The sequence below is a fragment of the Natator depressus genome, chromosome 4 (assembly GCF_965152275.1).
Source record: "Natator depressus isolate rNatDep1 chromosome 4, rNatDep2.hap1, whole genome shotgun sequence".
Taxonomy (NCBI): domain Eukaryota; kingdom Metazoa; phylum Chordata; order Testudines; family Cheloniidae; genus Natator; species Natator depressus.
In genome coordinates, this window is record NC_134237.1 from 2,057,877 (window position 1) to 2,076,987 (window position 19,111).

At 46.9% G+C, this 19,111-nt stretch overlaps 1 protein-coding gene across 1 annotated transcript in view; it reads right to left on the minus strand.

Moving 5' to 3' along the window:
- TNKS (tankyrase) overlaps window positions 1-19,111 on the minus strand; it is a 278,738-nt gene that overhangs the window by 208,153 nt on the left and 51,474 nt on the right. The window contains exon 3 of the mRNA XM_074950255.1: window positions 17,840-17,935. Coding sequence (XP_074806356.1) covers window positions 17,840-17,935 — 96 coding nt within the window. The remainder of the gene's footprint in view (window positions 1-17,839; window positions 17,936-19,111) is intronic.

The following is a 19,111-nucleotide window of genomic DNA, read 5'->3' on the forward strand; positions in this document are numbered from 1 at the left end:
CCTCACCCACTATCCCCACGTCTGACAGAGCTTCTGGCTCCCATCCTTTATAAGGGCCAGCTGGGCCCTGATTGGGGCATGGCCCAGATGCAGCTACTTCCCCAACCAGCCCAGCTTCTAGCCCACAGCCCCAGCCATCTCCAAGGGCTGTTTTAAGCCCCAAAGGGCAGGAGTGGGTAACCACCCCGCTACACAGCTCCACACCCTCTCAGTTCCTTCTTGCCAGCTAACTCTGACAGAGGGACAGGAGGGTGGGTCGTGGAATGGACATGAGCAATGCATCTCAAAGAACAACAGTTATAGAAAGGTTAGTAGCTGTTTTTTCTTCTTCGAGTGCTTGCTCATGTCCATTCCACACTAGGTGACTCCCAAGTGGTACCTAAAGAAATGGGCTCGGAGATCATGGACATGTGAATTGCAATACTGCTCTACCGAACTTTGCATAATCCCTAGCCTGCTGGGTGATGGCACAGTGGGAGGAAAGAGTAGTATCAACGACCAGGATATTGCTCTGCAGATATCTCGAATTGGGACCTGGTCCAGAAACATTGCTGATGAAGCCTGAGCTCTCATCAAATGGGCTGCCAAGATGGTAGGCACTGGGGAACCTGCCTGCTCATAGCACGAATATAGGAAGAGATCCAGGAGGAAATTCTCTGAGCTGAGGCCTACTGGTTTGCTACTGACACAAAGAGCTGTGTGGACTTATGGAATGGCTTGGTTCTTTCAATGTAGAAGGCCAGGTCACATCAAACATCCAGCATGTGTAGACAATGCTCCTCTGTATTCTTGTGTGGTTTTTGGAAGAAAACCGGGAGGAAAATAGCCTGATTACTATGAAACTGCAAGACCACCTTTGGGAGGAATGCTGGGTGGGAGCGCAGTTGAATCTTGTCCTTAAAGAACACCATATATGGGGGTTCTGACGTAAGAGCCTTGATCTCCGAGACCCTCCTGATCAAGGTAATCGCTACCAGAAAGGCAACCCTTCCAGGAGAGAGATGACAGAGGGCACGATGCCAGTGGCTCAAAGAGAGAGTCCGTGAGTTTTGACACAATCAGGTTTAGGTCCCGTGGTGCAATGCATTTATGAATCTGATGGTAAAGCCTCTCTAATCTCTTAAGGAAGCGAATGGACATCTCATGTGAGAAAACCAATCGACTGTCCACCGAAGATTAGAAGGCTGAGATTGCTGGTAGATGCATCTTAAATCTATGAAGTGGCTAGTCCCTGTTGTTTCAGATGCAGCAGGTATTCCAGCACAAACTGAAGGGGCTGATGAGAGGCCTTGCTGGGAAGACCACACCGAGAAATGCTTCTACTTGGCTAGATAAGTTGCTCTAGTAGTTGGTTTCCTACCACCTAACAAGACCCCGTGGACTTGTTCTGAGTAGGCCAGCTCCATCAGATTCAACCCAGATCAACCCAGACACTAAACTGGGAGGAGAGGTAGATACGCTGGAGGGGAGGGATAGGATACAGAGGGACCTAGACAAATTAGAAGATTGGGCCAAAAGAAATCTGATGAGGTTCAACAAGGACAAGTTCAGAGTCCTGCACTTAGGATGGAAGAATCCCATGCACCGCTAAAGACTAGGGACCGAATGGCTCGGCAGCAGTTCTGCAGAAAAGGACCTAGGGGTTACAGTGGACGAGAAGCTGGATATGAGTCAGCAGTGTGCCCTTGTTGCCAAGAAGGCCAATAGTATTTTGGGATGTACAGGTAGGGGCATTGCCAGCAGATCGAGGAATGTGATCGTTCCCCTCTATTCGACATTGGTGAGGCCTCATCTGGAGTAGTGTGTCCAGTTTTGGGCCCCACACTACAAGAAGGATGTGGAAAAATTGGAAAGAGTCCAGCGGAGGGCAACAAAAATGATTAGGGACCCGGAACGCATGACTTATGAGGAGAGGCTGAGGGAACTGGGATTGTTTAGTCTGCAGAAGAGAAGAATGAGGGGGGATTTGATAGCTGCTTTCAACTACCTGAAAGGGGCTTCCAAAGAGGATGGATCTAGACTGTTCTCGGTGGTAGCTGATGACAGAACAAGGAGTAATGGTCTCAAGTTGCAGTGGGGGAGGTTTAGGTTGGATATTAGGAAAAACTTTTTCACTAGGAGGGTGGTGAAACACTGGAATACGTTACCTAAGGAGGTGGTGGAATCTCCTTCCTTTGATATTTTTAAGGTCAGGCTTGACGAAGCCCAGGCTGGGATGATTTAGTTGGGGACTGGGTCCTGCTTTGAGCAGGGGGTTGGACTAGATGACGTCCTGAGGTCCCTTCCAACCCTGATATTCTATGAACGTCTTGATGTCTAGTTGGTAGCTGGTATCAAGTGGAGTGCCCCAGGGGTCAGTCCTGGGGACGGTTTTGTTCAACTTCTTTATTAATGGTCTGGATGATGGGATAAATTGCACCCTCAGCAAGTTCGCAGATGACACTAAGCTGGGGGAAGAGGTAGATACGCTGGAGGATAGGGACAGGGTCCAGAGTGACCTAGACAAATTGGAGGAGTGGGCCAAAAGAAATCTGATGAGGTTCAACAAGGACAAGTGCAGAGTCCTGCACTTAGGAAGGAAGAATCCCATGCACCACTACAGGCTGGGGACCGACTGGCTAAGCAGCAGTTCTGCAGAAAAGGACCTGGGGATTACAGTGGATGAGAAGCTGGACAGGAGTCAGCAGTGTGCCCTTGTTGCCAAGAAGGCCAATGGCATATTGGGCTGTACTAGTAGGAGAATTGCCAGCAGATTCAGGGACATGATTATTCCCCTCCATTCGGCACTGGTGAGGCCACACCTGGCGTACTGCATCCAGTCTTGGTCCCCCAACTGCAGAAGGGATGTGGCCAAATTGGAGACAGTCCAGCGGAGGGCAACAAAAATGATTAGGGGGCTGGGGCACATGACTTACAAGGAGAGGCTAAGGGAACTGGGATTATTTAGTCTGCAGAAGAGAAAAGTGAGGGGGGTTCCAAAGAGGATGGAGCTAGACTGTTCTCAGTGGTGGCAGATGACAGAACAAGAAGCAATGGTCTCAAGTTGCAGTGGGGGAGGTCTAGGTTGGATAGTAGGAAACACTATTTTACTAGGTGGGTGGTGAAGCACTGGAATGGGTTCCCTAAGGAGGTGGTGGAATCTCCATCCTTAGAGGTTTTCAAGGTCAGGCTTGACATAGCCCTAGCTGGGATGATTTAGTTGGTGTTGGTCCTGCTTTGAGCAGGGGATTGGACTAGATGACCGCCTGAGGTCTCTTCCAACCATAATATTCTATGATTTTAACCATGCAGCTTCCATACAGTTAGGTGGAGGACCTTGAAGTTCAGGTGGAGCATACAGCTGTGATATTCTGAGATCAGTTCCAGGAGAAGCAAAAGCAACAGTGGGTCGTTACTGACAGATCCAGCAGCATGCTGAACCAGAGTTGGTGCTGCCATGCAGGGGCTATAAGAATAAACTTTGCTATGTCTTGCTTGACTTTCAGAAGGACCTTGTGTACCAGAGGAATGGGGGGGGAAACATGTAGAACAGGAGTTTTGGCAACAGGAGTAGAATGGCGTAGGAGAGGGAGCCCGGACTGCGGCCGCACAGCGATCAAAACTGCTGACATTTCCTATTCTGCTTGGGTGCAAACAGGTCTACATGGGGAAATCCCCACCTCTGGGAGATGGTTCTGGTTACTTCTGGATGAAGGGACCACTTGTGGTGAGAAGAGAAAGACCTGTTGAGGTGATCTGCCAAAAAGTGTTCTGGGCTCCTGGGATGTGGGAAGCTTCAAGGTGGATAGAGTGTTTCACTCAGAAGTCCCACAGGCAAATGGCCTCCTGACACTGGGTAAATGAATGCACTCCTCCTTGTCTGTTAATGTAAAACATGGCTGCTGTTTTGTCCATGAGCACTCATACAACTTTGACCGTGATCTGGCATAGGAACACCTGGCATGTTAAGCAGACCACTCTGAACTCTCTGATGTTTATGTGCAAAGAGAGCTCTTCCTGGGATCACAGGCCCAGAGTCCTGAGGTGCTCAAGGTGAGTCCCCCAAAATAGGTTGGACAAGTCCAAAATGAGGGATACTGAAGGCGTGTGTGGGTGGGGAGTGATGAAGGGAACGCCTGCACCCACTGATCGGGGATCCTTCACCAGTAGAGGGAGACCGGGTCGGGACTGTAAGCACCGAGTCCAAGTGATGACTGTTTGATGAGTACACCGAGGACAGCCTAGCTTGAAGGGGTCTGAGGCATAGTCTTGAGCGCCATACCACATAAGCACATGCAGCCATGTAACTCAAGAGTCTGAGGCAAAAACAGGCTGTCGTGACCAGGTGGGCCTTGACCTTGGATATCAGCGCCGACACTGTCTGGAACTGAGACTCTGGGTAGAATTGAGCACTCCCCCCGATAAACTCTATCCTCTGGATAGGGACGAGAGTCTACTTTTTCTCATTTATCAATAGGCCCAGGGCACAGAAGGTAGTCAAGGGCAGCATACCAGTCCCCTGGATCCAGGGAGGGAATAATAGAGGCCAGAGACACCATGCAGAACCTCAGCTTCTTGAGATAACAGTTGAGGAGACGCAGGTCTAGGATCGGTCAAAAACCCTCTTTGGCCTTCAGGATTAGGAGATAGCGGGAGTAAAATCCTTTCCCTTTCAGGTTCTGAGGCACCTCCTCCACGGCCTCTACCTTCAGGAGGACTTGCATCTCCTGGACTAGAAGTTGCTCATGAGAAGGGTCCCTGAAGAGGGATGGGCCGGGGTGCAGGGGAGAGAGAAAACTAAAGGTGATGAAGAACGACGCCAGGCTGAAGTAGAAGAGTTGGCCTGAAAACAAAGGGGGGGGGGGGGCAGGATCCAGTATGGGAACTGATATAATGCCCTCAGGTGCCACTTCAAAAAGTTCTGCTGGGGGACTCCCGGATATCTGTGCAATCCCAGTAGTGTGGTTGAGGTGGAAGGGGGGCAGTTGTCTACACTTATAACCCCTGCTCCATTTTTTAAACAGGTCTTGGCGAGGTGGAAGAGCTAAGAAGAAGGCTGGCTTCTGAGGTCTGAAATGTTTCCTTGAAGATGCCGGGAAATAAATGCCCAGGTATCTGATGGTAGCCCTGGAATCTTTCAGACCATGGAGCTTTGAATCCATCTGCTCAGAAAAGAGGGAGGTTTCCTCAAAGGGAAGATCTTGGATGGACTGCTGAACCTCTGGAGACAGCCCCAAGGATTGGAGCCAAGCATCTTTCTCATGACCACAGCCGATGCCATTTTTCCAGCCACTGTCAGCTGTGTCTACAGCTGCCTGGAGGGAGGACCTGGCTATGGTCTTCCCTTCCTCCATCAGAAGGGACTCTTGCCTGGACTCCTGTAGTAAAGAGTCCTTAAACTTTGCCATGAAGTCCCAGATGTTATAATCATACCTCCCAAGCAAGGCCTGCTGGTTGGAGATGCGAAGCTGTAACCCACCAGTAGAATAAATCTTTCTATCAAACAGGTCTAGCTTTTTTGAGTCCTTTTGCTTGGGGGTCACGCCTTGCAGCCCTTGCTTGTCTCTTTCATTGGCCGCCTTGCCTATCTCTTTCATTGGGAGGGGGGTGGGAATATAGGTATTGATACCTCTTGGCAGGAACACAATACTACTTCTCAACTCTTTTTGAGGGGTATGGCCACCTTTGACAGTGCCACCGCAGCCGAAATGTCAGTCAGGCTGTGTGAGGACTCTAAGCACCTACACCTCTAGCCCCAGGTTAGAAGTCAACCTTCTGGTGGGCTCTAAAATTGTCCTGCTGCACCGAGCTGCTCGGTCCCAAGACAGCTTCCTCTTAGGAGGAGGCTGCCTGCACCAACAACAGGCCTTCCTCTTCTTCTGCACCGACCACATCACGCAGGCCTAAGTCGGTACCGGACTCATTCCTGGAGTCCAGGTCGGGTGCTGGATGGTGTGGGGGAGGAGCCCTTCTCTCGGACACCACAGAGTATGAATGGCTGGAAGGCAGTCCCAGTCGAAAACCCATGGATTCCAAAACCACCATTGGACCTGCATCGGCCATTGTCCTCTGGGCCAGGCTCTGGGGGAGGGGGGGGTGAGGCAGCAGTGGCAACCACATCAAGATCCGTTAGGAGGTAGGTCAGGTACTGGTCACAGGCCCTTGATTGCGTGCAGGGCTCCACCTCCAATTCCAAGGACAAGTCAACTTGAGGAGACCATGACGGACAGTACCCTTCGCTGTTGCCAGCTGGTGCCAAGGGTGCGGGGATTGGTGCTGGACAGCGGAAGTTTTCGCCAACATCAACAGGGCCAGTTTCCCTCTGGTTGGTACCAGAGGACCTGGTGCCAGATAAGAGCTCAGGATAACATGATCCCTTCTGCTTGACTATCTCACCGGTGTCGGGACTTGTCCCAGCAGGGTCAGCAGTACTGGGAGAGTAATCAGGTCGCTGGCCGCCAGAAAGGCCTCTAGAGTGGACGGTACCGCACTCCCGGTGGTGCCACAATGTCCCCCCGCTGTCAATGGATGGTCCTGCACTGGACTCAATGGCACCTACAAGCAGGGTAGAGTCAACGGTGCCACTTACAGAGCGGGGCTAGAGGAGGGGCCCAATGCGGGTCGCACTCCACAGCACTTCCTTTGCTTGTCCTTGCTCAGTTCCAGCAAGCATCCTCTACAGAACCACTGACTGAACACCTTGCCGAAACAAGAGAAGTTGTTCCAGAGTCTGTCACGGGAGATAAGAAAGAATGGGGGGCCGGTCAGGCTCCTTAAACTAGCGCATGAGCGTACGGCACCAGAGGGCACTAGAGCCAGCCTGATGGATACCACAGAGGGGAAAATCTCTGGCAACGGTGCACATGGCACGCACACACCTAACATGGAATGGACATGAGCAAGCACTCTAAGAAGAAATGAAAACGTATCCCCTCCTCCTGAAGCTTGTTACTTAAAATGAAAGTCAGTTAGGACTTTGTGCACAAAGTCCTTTCTCCTACTCTCCAAGCCTCAGTAAATTTGCAGTAAAATATCCAGCAGATTTTGCCTTTTTTTCTAATAGTAAATTATCCATTGATGGGATTTCTGTGTACAAATGTGTACATTTTATGTAAACATATCTCAGCCTATAGGCTGTGTGTGAACTACTTGTTTACACTAAGAAGGTAACACATCACGTCATTGTTTCTGCTCCGAGTGACTGACAAACATTTATAAATAAAAGACTCAAAGAAGATTTCAGAATGGCTGCACAAACACTTGGTGTGAATCTTCATATGATTCATCTTCACATTCTTTGAAACAAAAAACAAAAAGTCACTCCTATGAGTGTTCACAGAAAACTAACAAAAAGGAATCAAACACCAAAATAAACTAAAGGCTTATTCATATAAATTCTCATTAACACTTTTTTGTAGTGTTAGCCCAGCTTCACCACTACAAATCTACCTATCCCTAACATAACATCTTTTTTAAAAATAGTTGAGGGTGAGAAAAGCTGAATATATGATTTGAGCAATGCTTTTCTTTTTTACAAAAAGTGGTATTTTTATTTCCATAATATGTAGGAAGATCACGGTCCTTGTTCTAACTTGGAAAGTGGATTCAGTTCATGAACAAGAAATTAGTTTTCCCTAATATTCCTTTTATCTGGGAAAAGGGTCTAAGATATTCAGGTTTGGGCTTTTCATTTCTAGGGGAACCCTCACCTACCAAAGAGCATACTTTCCACTCACTGCATATTTAACTCCCATTAATAGCTTCGGAGGTTGCACAAATGCACTGATGGGCAATTCATATGTAAGAAGCAACTCAGAATAGCAAACAGTAGAGTAGGAGAAGGAGAAGTGAAGCTCATAACACGAGCAACTTTAAAATGAATAGTGAATTTTCTCAGTTAATTATATGACAGCATACAAGAAAAATAAAAACATTAACATTTAAAATGGAAATAGGTAGAACAATGCAATAATTAGAGGCTGTTACTTATTGGACTTCTATTGCAATACACCTCCCAGAAGTCCCATTCATTATTAAGGCCCATTGTGCTAGCAACTGTACAAACACTGATTAAAAGTCAGTCCCTATCCCAAAGAGTTAATCTAAAAACAGGTTAGCAATTTAAGGAAGAGGTAACTAGAAAGCTTCTTTAAAAGGCTGCAGGATGTGTATAACTTTACCAGTTCTTTAGACATGGGTATTTAATTTTTATAGCAAAACTGGTGTAAAGACAATACAGAAATTTTAGCCCAAAAGAAAGATGTTTGTTGCAGGGTAGGTACATGCCGTCCTGGGTCCCGGGTCTCATAGGGGGAGAAGAAGGGGAAAAAACTGCATAGCAGCCAGTTAGGTCCTGTGTTCATGGCCCTGACTATAAAACATGGTAGTGCAGCCTAGTGACCAGAGTCAATAAAGCAGCCCTTCCACTCAGGGCAGCATGGCCTGATAGCCGGAGTCAGTAAAGCAGCCTTTCTGCTCAAGGCAGTGAGGCCCAATGGCCAGTGACAATAAGCGGCCCTTCCAGCAGGGCAGCGTGGCCTAATGGCCTGAGTCATTAAAGTAACCCACCTCTGTGGGATTGCATGGCTCATTGGCCCGATGGGGAAGTGGAACGCCACTTAGGGGTGTGTGGCGCCCAGGGTAGGGGGACTCGGGCCCTCCCTGCTCCTGCGAGTCCCAGCCCAGGGACCTGGCGATGGTGGGGGTGCTCACCACCAAGTCAGCGGGGATCCTCCCGTGATACGCTGTCTGGCTCTCCAGTTCACTCACTGGGAAATGTCTAAATCCCCTGGGCTGCTTCCTACCCTTTCTCCCTCGGCGATGCTCCACGGTTCCCCAGGGTCTCTGGGGTCCTCAAGTGGCATAGCTCCTGCCGGCACAGTCCCTTTTCCGGGCTCATCAGGCAGCCTGGAGTCTGCCTAGACCTCTGTGTGCCATAGCTCTGTAATCAGGGCCTGTAGCAGCTCCCTGGAGAGAGCCTGCAGTCTACATCCTCCCACTTCAGCTGCCTGCCCAGACTGAGTTGGGCTGCTTCCTTTTATACTTTGCCTCCAGGCTGAGCATGCTCAGCAGAGTCAGAAGCGTGGGGCTTCCTCAGCCTGCAAAGCACAGTTAACCTTTTTGTGACTGGTGCCAGGTACGTACACCCCGTCACAATGATAAAAACCCTTCTTCAGTCAGCTTGGAGGAAAAGTTAGAGATGGCTGTATTTTGCTAAGAAAGGCATAGAAGTTTTAAAAAATTGAGATAATTAACCACTGGCATGAAATGTTTGTGTCACTCCAGGGATGACTTGGTTACTTGCAGAAGGAAGGGAAGCTTGTTTCTGAGTGTAGGTATCAAAACACAATTTCCATCCTCTGGATGAATATACAATTATTTTCAGGAGCCGAAACTGGGTGTTTACTTAACTGACGTTAGAGAAATTAAACGGTTTTAGACTCAGTTTCAATTTTAGAGCAAACTTTAGAATGCCATTTCCATCATAAAATTGGTCCCTCATTTGCATTGTGTCTTCTTTGTACACATTTTAAGAAAATGTATTAGAAGAGAAACTGGAAGTCTTCCCTGAAGGCCTTGCATTATATACCCTTCCCCCAGGCTGAGAGACGAGGTGGTAAATACATTTTCCTAGTCTGGAAGATGAAGAAAATGGAATCACTGTGGATTCGACAATTGCCGCCACTGTGCTTAATATTGCTGGAAATGCAATCTACATGGAAAGAAAGTATGAAACTCCCATTATTGAGCTAATGGGAGTTTTTTCTTCTTTCATAAATCTGTCTGAAGTATTTCTTTTATGACTTAGCCAGTGTATTGATGACTTCTCTATTCACTTTTTCTCTTTAATTTGTAGTTCACAAAAAGTTCACCACTGAAGTTTACTCCCAAAGCATGTATCAATGCACAAAATTCATTGGGTAAATAAATGAGCTTGTAAGAGGAATCTCAGTCTCTCAAGCTATGCAGCAGTGACCATATTACACACATGGACACTTAAACCCTACATGAATAACAGCAATAAATCAACATTGCTTGAATAAGTGAGTTCTCTAAAGGTACAAGCATAATGAAGGTTTGGATGAGTTTTCCAATACACTTGGCATTAGGGTACGTCTACAGTACGAAATTATTCTATTTGAATTTTTGGAAGCGATTTTATACTTTCGGTCTTGTGTGTCCCCACTAAAACACGTGAATTTGGCAGAGTGCGTCCACAGTACCGAGGCTAGCATCGAATGTCAGAGCGGTGCACTGTGGGTAGCTATCCCACAGTTCCCGCAGTCCCTGCCGCCCACTGGAATTCTGGGTTAAGCTCCCAGTGCATGATGGGGCAAAAACATTCTTGCAGGTGTTTCTGGGTGTGTGTCATCAGTCGCTCCTCCCTCCATGAAAGCTACGGCAGACAATTGTTTTGTGCCTTTTTGGCGTGCAGACGCCATACTGCTTTCGGCAGATGGTGCAGTACGTTGCACCGCTTCTCTCCTGGTACTATGAATCCACCTCACATTTCCTCTCGTCTTTCTATGTAATCTCTATAAGTATCTACACTCTTTCTCTTCCTCATCGACCGCTTCCGCTCCCAACTCTGCTCAGCCATCGTGAACCGAGCAGCACAGCTTCCGCCACCAACTCTGCTCTCCTGCTCTTGCCGTGCTAACATGGAGAAGCTCAGTGTCTGTCCTGGGCTCCAGCCTCCATGAAAGCTACAGAAGACAGCCATTTCCCGCCTTTTTTTGGCTATCGTGAACCGAACAGCACCTCTTCCACTGCCACTCTGCTCTCCTACTTTTCATGCCATTTGTCCAGGATTACCCATGCAGGCGCCACAGCAGATCTCCACTGCAGTTCTGACCATTGTAAATACCTCGCACATTATCCAGCAATAGATGCAGTACCTGCAAAACCAGGCAAGGAAGTGACGACAGCGCGATTACTATACTGATGAAGACATGGACACAGACATTCCTAGAAGCGTGGCATGGGGTGATTGGGAGATCATGGTGGCGTTGGGCCAGGTTCATGCCGTGGAATGCTGATTCTGAGCCCAGGAAACAAGCACAGACTGGTGGGACTGCACAGTGTTGTGGGTATGGGATGATTCCTAGTGGCTGAGAAACTTTAGTATGAGTAGGGCCACTTTCATGGAACTTTGTGACTTCTGTCCCCTGCCCTGAAGCACAAAGACACCAAAATGAGAGCAGCCCTCACAGTTGAGAAGCGAGTGGCGAAAGCCCTGTGGAAGCTTGCAACGCCCGACAGCTACCGGTCAGTCGGGAATCAGTTTGGGGTGGGCAAATCTACTGTGGGGGCTGCTGTGATGCAAGTAGCCAACGCAATCATTGACCAGCTGCTATCAAGGGTAGTGACTTTGGGAAATGTGCAGACCATTGTGGATGGCTTTAATGCGCTGGGGTTCCCTAACTGCGGCAGGGCGATAGACGGAACGCATATCCCTATCTTGACCCCAGAACACCGGGGCGCCCAGTATGTAAACTGCAAGGGGTACTTTTCAATGGTGCTGCAAGCACTGGTGGATCACAAGGGACATTTCACCGATATCAACGTTGGATGGCCGGGAAAGGTACAGGACATTCGCATCTTCAGGAACTCTGGTCTCTTTGAACAGCTGCAGGAAGGGACTTACTTCCCCGACCAGAAAATTACTGTTGGGGATGTTGAAATGCCAATAGTTATCCTCAGGGACCCAGCCTACCCCTTAATGCCAGGCTCATAAAGCCATATACGAGCACCCTGGACAGTAGTAAGGAGCAGTTCAACTATAGGCTGAGCAAGTGCAGAATGGTGGTAAAACTGCTTTTGGACGTTTGGAAGTGCACTGGCGCTGTTTACTGACTTGGTTAGATCTCAGCACAACCAATATGCCAATTGTAATTGCTGCTTGTTGTGTGCTCCACAGTATCTGAGAGAGTAAGGGGGAAGACGTTAATGGTAGGGTGGGAGGTTGAGGAAACTCGCCTGGCGGCCAATTTCACACAGCCAGACAACAGGGCGATTAGAAGAGCGCAGCAGGGCACGCTGCGCATCAGAGAAGCTTTGAAAGCCAGTTTCACGACTGGCCAGGGTACGGTGTGACAGTTGGTTTCTCTTGAAGTTACCCGCCCCCTTCATCCATACATATTTTATATTATGTGTGTGTGTGTGTGTGTATATATGAAAAGAAATAGTCACAATTGTTTAAAAAACGTTCTTTATTATTTGTTGCACAACACATTGAGAGAAATCAGAAGGTAGACTGGGGGGGGAGGGACGGACAAGTCCAGAAAGCAAATCAAAATTTCGGATATGCCATTTTTCTGCTGCTTGTGCAATCCTCTGGGGTTGAGTGTGTGGGTCCCCGCAGCCTCTCCTCCCCCCCCCCCCCCCCCGGCCCCGTGTTCTTGGGCATATGGGTGAGGAAGCTATGGATCTTGGGGAGGAGGGAGGGCAGTTATAAAGGGGCTGCAGTGGCAGTCTGTGGTCTACTGTCTTTCCCACATTAGATCCACCATACAGTGGAGCATGTCAGTTTGCTCCCCCGTGGGCTTGACCATAGCATCCTGCCTGCTCTCATCACGCACGTCCCTCCTCTCTTCGTGTTCATTTAATGATTTATGGGACTCTGCAATTGTTTGCCTCCACACATTCAGCTGGGCCCTATCAGTGCGGGAGGACTGCATGAGCTCGGCAAACATGTCGTCCCGAGTTCGTTTTTTCTGCCTTCTAATCTGGACCAGCCTCTGGGACAGAGTAGACAGGAGCCGCGTTGTAACATTTGCGCCTGCGGGAGGAGAAAAAGGGAGGGTAGTATTTTAAGATACACTTTAGAGAACAAAGGGGACACTTTCTCAGTGAAACAAGCAATTCATAGTACACAGCACATGCTCTTTCTGTACAAGGTGGCATTTTGCCTCTTATGCTGAAGTGCCTGACACTTTGGTGTGAGTAAGCGGGCCGGGCAACAGAATTCAGCTTGAAGGGAGACATGGTAAGCCCTAGGGGCACGCGGGGTTCTGCTTCTTCCGCATTCATTTCAATGCTTTCAAACTGCCAGGCCCCCTTTCCCATAGCAAGCAATGCCTGGTGGGTTTGCCATATAAAAGGAGGGCCTGCAAGCTCTCTGGGATGATCGCTTTACACAACACGCCACGTCCCCCCACCGCATGGCTCTGATGTGGCTCTGAGCAGGGATGAGCCCTTTAAACTAAACGCGAACAGCCCAGCGCAGCTGGGTTTTCCCCCACCCCCAGGCTCCAATCAGACTCGTACTCACCAGAAGTGCCTTCTCCAGGGTCATGGTCCAGGAGGCCGCCTTGGGAGTGGGGGGAGGCTATTGGCTCCAGCATTAAGAATAGTTCCTGGCTAGGGGGGAAAAACGGATTCCCCACTTGCCTCCTGTGCGCTGTCCTCCTCTTCGTCCTCCAATAACTCATCCTCCTCGCTCCGTGCAACTCCCCCCTTGCAGACGTCCACGGACAGTGGTGGGGTAGTGGTGGCGTCACCCCACATAACTGCATGTAGGTCACGGCAGAAGTGACATGTATGGGGCTGTGACCCAGAGTGTCCATTCGCCTCTCTGGCTTTTTGGTACGCTTGCCTGAGCTCCTTGATTTTTGTACAACACTGCTCTGTGTCCCTGGAGTAGCCTTTTTCTGTCATGGCCCTGGAGACTTTAGCACACAGATTTGCGTTTCATTTTTTGGAGCATAGTTCTGCCATAACAGATTTCTCTCCCCAACATGCAATGAGATGCAATACCTCCCATTCGGACCATGCTGGAGCTCGTCTGCAAATCCAGGACTTTGTGGTCTCTTGTGATAGTGGACTCTGCATGGTCACCTGTGATGGTGGACTGTGCTGATGGTCACCTGTGCTGATTGTGACCAAACAGGAAATGAAATTCAAAAGTTCCCTGGGCTTTTACTGCCTACCTGGCTAGTGCATCGGAGTTGAGAGTGTTGTCCAGAGCGGTCACAAGGGAGCATTCTGGGATAGCTCCCGGAGGCCAATAACGTCGAATTGCGTCCACAGTCAAACCCAGGCTTGTGAGTTCAATCCCTGAGGGGGCCATTTAGGGATGTGGGGCAAAAATTGGGGATTGGCCCTGCTTTGAGCAGGGGGTTGGACTAGATGACCTCCTGAGGTCCCTTCCAACCCTGATATTCTATTCTATTCTACCTGTAACTGAAATCTCGATTTAGCGCTACTCCACTTGCCGATGTGGAATACAGAAATTGGATTAAAGAGCCCTTTGAAAACCGGTTTGGTCGTGTGGACGAAATCCGTTTTACTTCATAGAATCATAGAATATCAGAGTTGGAAGGGACCTCAGGAGGTCATCTAATCCACCCCCCTGCTCAAAGCAGGACCAATCCCCAATTTTTGCCCCAGATCCCTAAATGGCCCCCTCAAGGTGATCAATGGCTCCATGTCTACTTGGCAGCCGGTATCAAGTGGACTGCCCCAAGGGTCAGTCCTCGGGCCGGTTTTGTTCAATATCTTCATAAATGATCTGGAGGATGGTGTGGATTGCACCCTCAGCAAGTCTGCAGATGACACTAAACTGGGAGGAGAGGTAGATACGCTGGAGGGTAGGGATAGGATACAGAGGGACCTAGACAAATTAGAGGATTGAGCCAAAAGAAATCTGAGGTGGTTCAGCAAGGACAAGTTCAGAGTCCTGCACTTAGGATGGAAGAATCCCATGCACCGCTACAGACTAGGGACCGAATGGCTCGGCAACAGTTCGGCAGAAAAGGACCTAGGGGTTACAGTGGACAAGAAGCTGGATATGAGTCAACAGTGTGCCCTTGTTGCCAAGAAGGCCAAGGGCATTTTGGGATGCATAAGTAGGGGCACTGCCAGCAGATCGAGGGACGTGATCGTTCCCCTCTATTCGACATTGGTGAGGCCTCATCTGGAGTACTGTGTCCAGTTTTGGGCCCCACTACAAGAAGGATGTGGAAAAATTGGAAAATGTCCAGCGGAGGGCAACAAAAATGATTAGGGGACTGGAACACATGACTTATGAGGAGAGGCTGAGGGAACTGGGAATGTTTAGTCTGCGAAAGAGAAGAATGAGGGGGATTTGATAGCTGCTTTCAATTACCTGAGAGGTGGTTCCAAAGAGGATGGATCTAGACTGTTCTCAGTGGTAGCAGATGACAGGACAAGGAGTAATGGTCTCAAGTTGCAGTGGGGGAGGTTTAGGTTGGATATTAGGAAAAACTTTTTCACTAGGAGGGTGGTGAAACACTGGAATGCGTTACTTAGGGAGGTGGTGGAATCTCCTTCCTTAGATATTTTTAAGGTCAGGCTTGAAAAAGCCCTGGCCAGGATGATTTAGTTGGGGGTTGGTCTTGCTTTGAGCAGGGGGTTGGACCAGATGACCTCATGAGGTCCCTTCCGACCCTGATATTCTATAATTCTAAGGTTTGAACTCACAACACTGGGTTTAGCAAGCCAATGCTCAAACCACTGAGCTATCCCTCCCCCCCAATTAACTCGGCTAATTCCAAAATAACCGAGTACTGTACACCAAGCCTGAGTCAACTCTGCTCCCATTAAAGTTAGGAGTTTTACCATTGTCTTTAAGAGGAGCAATGTTAATCAAACATTGAGCACCTCCAAAAATATCACCATGCAACATACAAATACTGTAAATGAAGTGTAATCTAGTACTCATCTCACTAAACAATACCTTCTAACACACTTATATCTGATCTCAGAGAGAATGCTACTGCCAAAGGCTATTGTGAAGCTCGAGCCACCAAAATTTTCTGTCAAATCCCTTTAAGTCAGTGAACAGAGGAGAGCCCCTAAAGATGTAGCACACTGGAAATACATGGGAAAGCAAAAGTTTAACAGAGAAGATATGCAGATGAATAGTCTCCACAAAACAGTCATTCATAAGAAGTTCTGATTTAGTTGGATTCCAGCTACAACATTTTTAAACCTATTAATTCTGTTGTATGCCAGCTGAAGGGTGATGTGTTTCCAGTGTATACAGCTAGGGCACAGATGCACAATATATAACTGAAGGGTCAAAATGTAGCCAAGAGTCACCTTCAGGACAAAGCTGAGGAACTGCAAGCTCTCACTGCTAGTGATAGTAAACAAAAAAACCAAAAAACTCATTTTATTAATCTAAAAAGGAAGAATACAAACAAATTTGGTTCTATTTATATTTGAAGTTTATATGCAGCTTCGGTGCAGACCTTTAGCTTCCATCAATTTGTCAAGGTATCCCTCAGTACTGCAACAATTGGGCACTCCTGTGCTAGGAGATAAGGAAGAACAATTGCAAGCTCCATACAGCAAACTATGCTTACCGCAGGGAGAGTCTACAGCCTTCCAGAAGGCCACTTCCAACCCACACACACTTGCTACAACAGACTGTTCTTTTTTTCCAAAGGCACATGGGCCTGATCCAATGCCCACTGAAATCTGCAAAAAGATCCCCATGTACTTAAAATGGATAATGGGGCATGTCATAGTGAGGTCACCTTTGCAAAAGCTCTTCCTAAATTTATTGCTGACACCTGAGGTTGGCCTTAGTGAGAGCCTGAAAAGATGGCATGAATCAGTGGCCCCAAAGCAGAAAATTTTCAGTGTTGCTTGTAATTAAATTTTCCATTCACATTAATCCCTTCCTAGGTAGTTTATTTTAAAAGTTGCCTTGATTCCCACACATATCTTACCTGCATGCAGTGTCTGTACTACCTTACTTTTTATTAACTGACAAAAATCAGATTAACCTGATTAGCACAGTTATCATTAATGTTAACACTACAGGAGTCTCTTTAAATTTGAGGCACAGTAATTAAAGTAAGTCATGTTTAAAGAGCTTTGTTCCACAAACACACTCAGTTCACTTCAGATCAGTGAATGTTTAACAGTGTACTGGAAGAAAAAAGAAAGGGGGGGAATATTTACTGACCGAATGTGATGGGAGCTGTATTCTCCCTTCCTAAACGTAAACATGCACAAGGAGAGATGTGTTTTGCATTAGCAGATCAACTACACATTAACTGGTCAATACAAAAGAGGAGGGAAGAGTGCAAAGACAAATAAAACACCTAGGGAAAAAAATAGCTAGTTGTTGACAATGAGGGTCAACTGCTGAATCTAATCCCCAGCCTAATATGCTTTTATAGCCACATTTATCTCCTTCTAACCTCTATTTCCTAAAAATCACTTAAAACAAAACCAGCACAAAACGTATATGAACTCTGGACATACAACTCTTCCATAGGATACTAATTTTTAATGTTCATTGATATTTTAAAGTAATTAATAAATATTATATATAAAAATATAGGTATATAAAAACATTACATTCGTAAAAAATAATGTGCAAAGTATTCTTTAATGGTTAGGTTAATAGCCCACAGAATTCAGTGTCACCCATCATTTATATCTAAATGGCTAATGATGAGGAGGAAGAAGAGCAGCACACAAATCCATAGCAAATATTGATTTAAGCTATAAGGTAGCAGGTTACCTTTCTGATCACAGCTACTATTACAGTAATACAAACGTCCTTGATTGTTTTAAGACCTTCACTGTTGAGTAACTGACACTTTTTTTTTTGGGCAGGGGATGGAGGCTGCAATTCAACCCATATGAAGGCTAGTGATAAAAATGCAGTGAATAATGAATGATGTTTTCTAATTACATAATTCTCTCAAATAAGTGAAATAAGCAATTCAAACCTCTGGAAGCATGGCAATTAATGGCAGTTATATCCACTCAATAAGGAACCTGATAACGACACATACATTTTTGTTCCTTCTATGCTGAAGGGGTATATACACAATGAACTATAGAAGACAATTCAATAGAAACTTGTGTCTCTTACCTGTGAGTACAGCTTTCGCTGAAGGATCTGCCAGGTCTAGTGCTGATTTCCCATCAGTGTTCCTAATGTTTGGATCAGCTCCGTGCTGCAGCAGCACTGTGCAGGGAAAGCAGAAACAATATCTTACCTCAGAGATACACAGATTATTTACTGGTAAGGGTCTCCTCGGCATGGTGTAGGCATAAACACACATTGCACAATTTTCCGTTTTTTTTTTTTAAATACACTGCAGCAAAGGATCCTCTCTTGAGTAAAGCTAAGTTGGCAACTTAAGGTATAGTAAAGATCACATGACTTATCATAATCATGAAACCTGAATATTTTTTCAATATACAGTTTTCGTTCCCTCCTGCAGGCAGCTATCTGGGAAGCTGTGTTCACACTGACTCATACTGTGAAATATGCTAACTGTGGAACCTGCTCTGTCTTTACTACCGCTGTTGCTGCTGCTGCTCCTTTTACTGCTGAATATCCAGATCCTTCTATCTCAGAACAGTAGTAATGCTCAAGTCTTTTAGTGGCTCACCATTTACAGAGAAACCTTACCACAACATACTCTGTGTCCAAAAAATGTAACAAGTAGGGTAATGTGCGCTATTCTGGTACCCTGAAATCTGGATGCTCAGAAGTTACTACCCTCCACAATATTTTTTTCTACTGAAACTACTGAGACAAAAATTCAATTACATAAAAATATCTGAAGCAGAGAGCAGTATACAACCATAGGCATGTATGTGGTAATTCACTGTAGCAATATCCTACAAGAGCCTTTGCAAGAAACTGGAAATGGATATTCCAAACTTAAGCTATCTTAAACAAAAATAACTACAGTAATACAGTTCGGGCCTTTTACTTTCAAGACCAAAACATTTCCTAAAGAATGGGATGACAAATAGTGAAGTCCACACACCAACATCAAATATTAAATACCAGGAGACCAACTGTCCACTGCCCCGTATACTGCACAAAGTAAGTAAAATGCTACCAATTCTGAATGACCATTTTATACCCACTTTACACAGGTGTGAATGATAGCAGAGTGTCCAAGACAGTGCAGAATCAGTCTCAAGGACACTATAGGTAAGAAGAAAAGCAGGTGTTTGGGGCAGCTCAAGCAACAATGCTCATTGTGAAGCTGCAAGACTACAATGGATTTATGATGAAAAAGTACTGGGAGGTATTTCATCTTGCAACTGATAAAACCCCAAACATTTAACTGACAGGATTCCAGAAAGAGAATATTGAGTGATCCAGCACAAAACCAACTAGTCA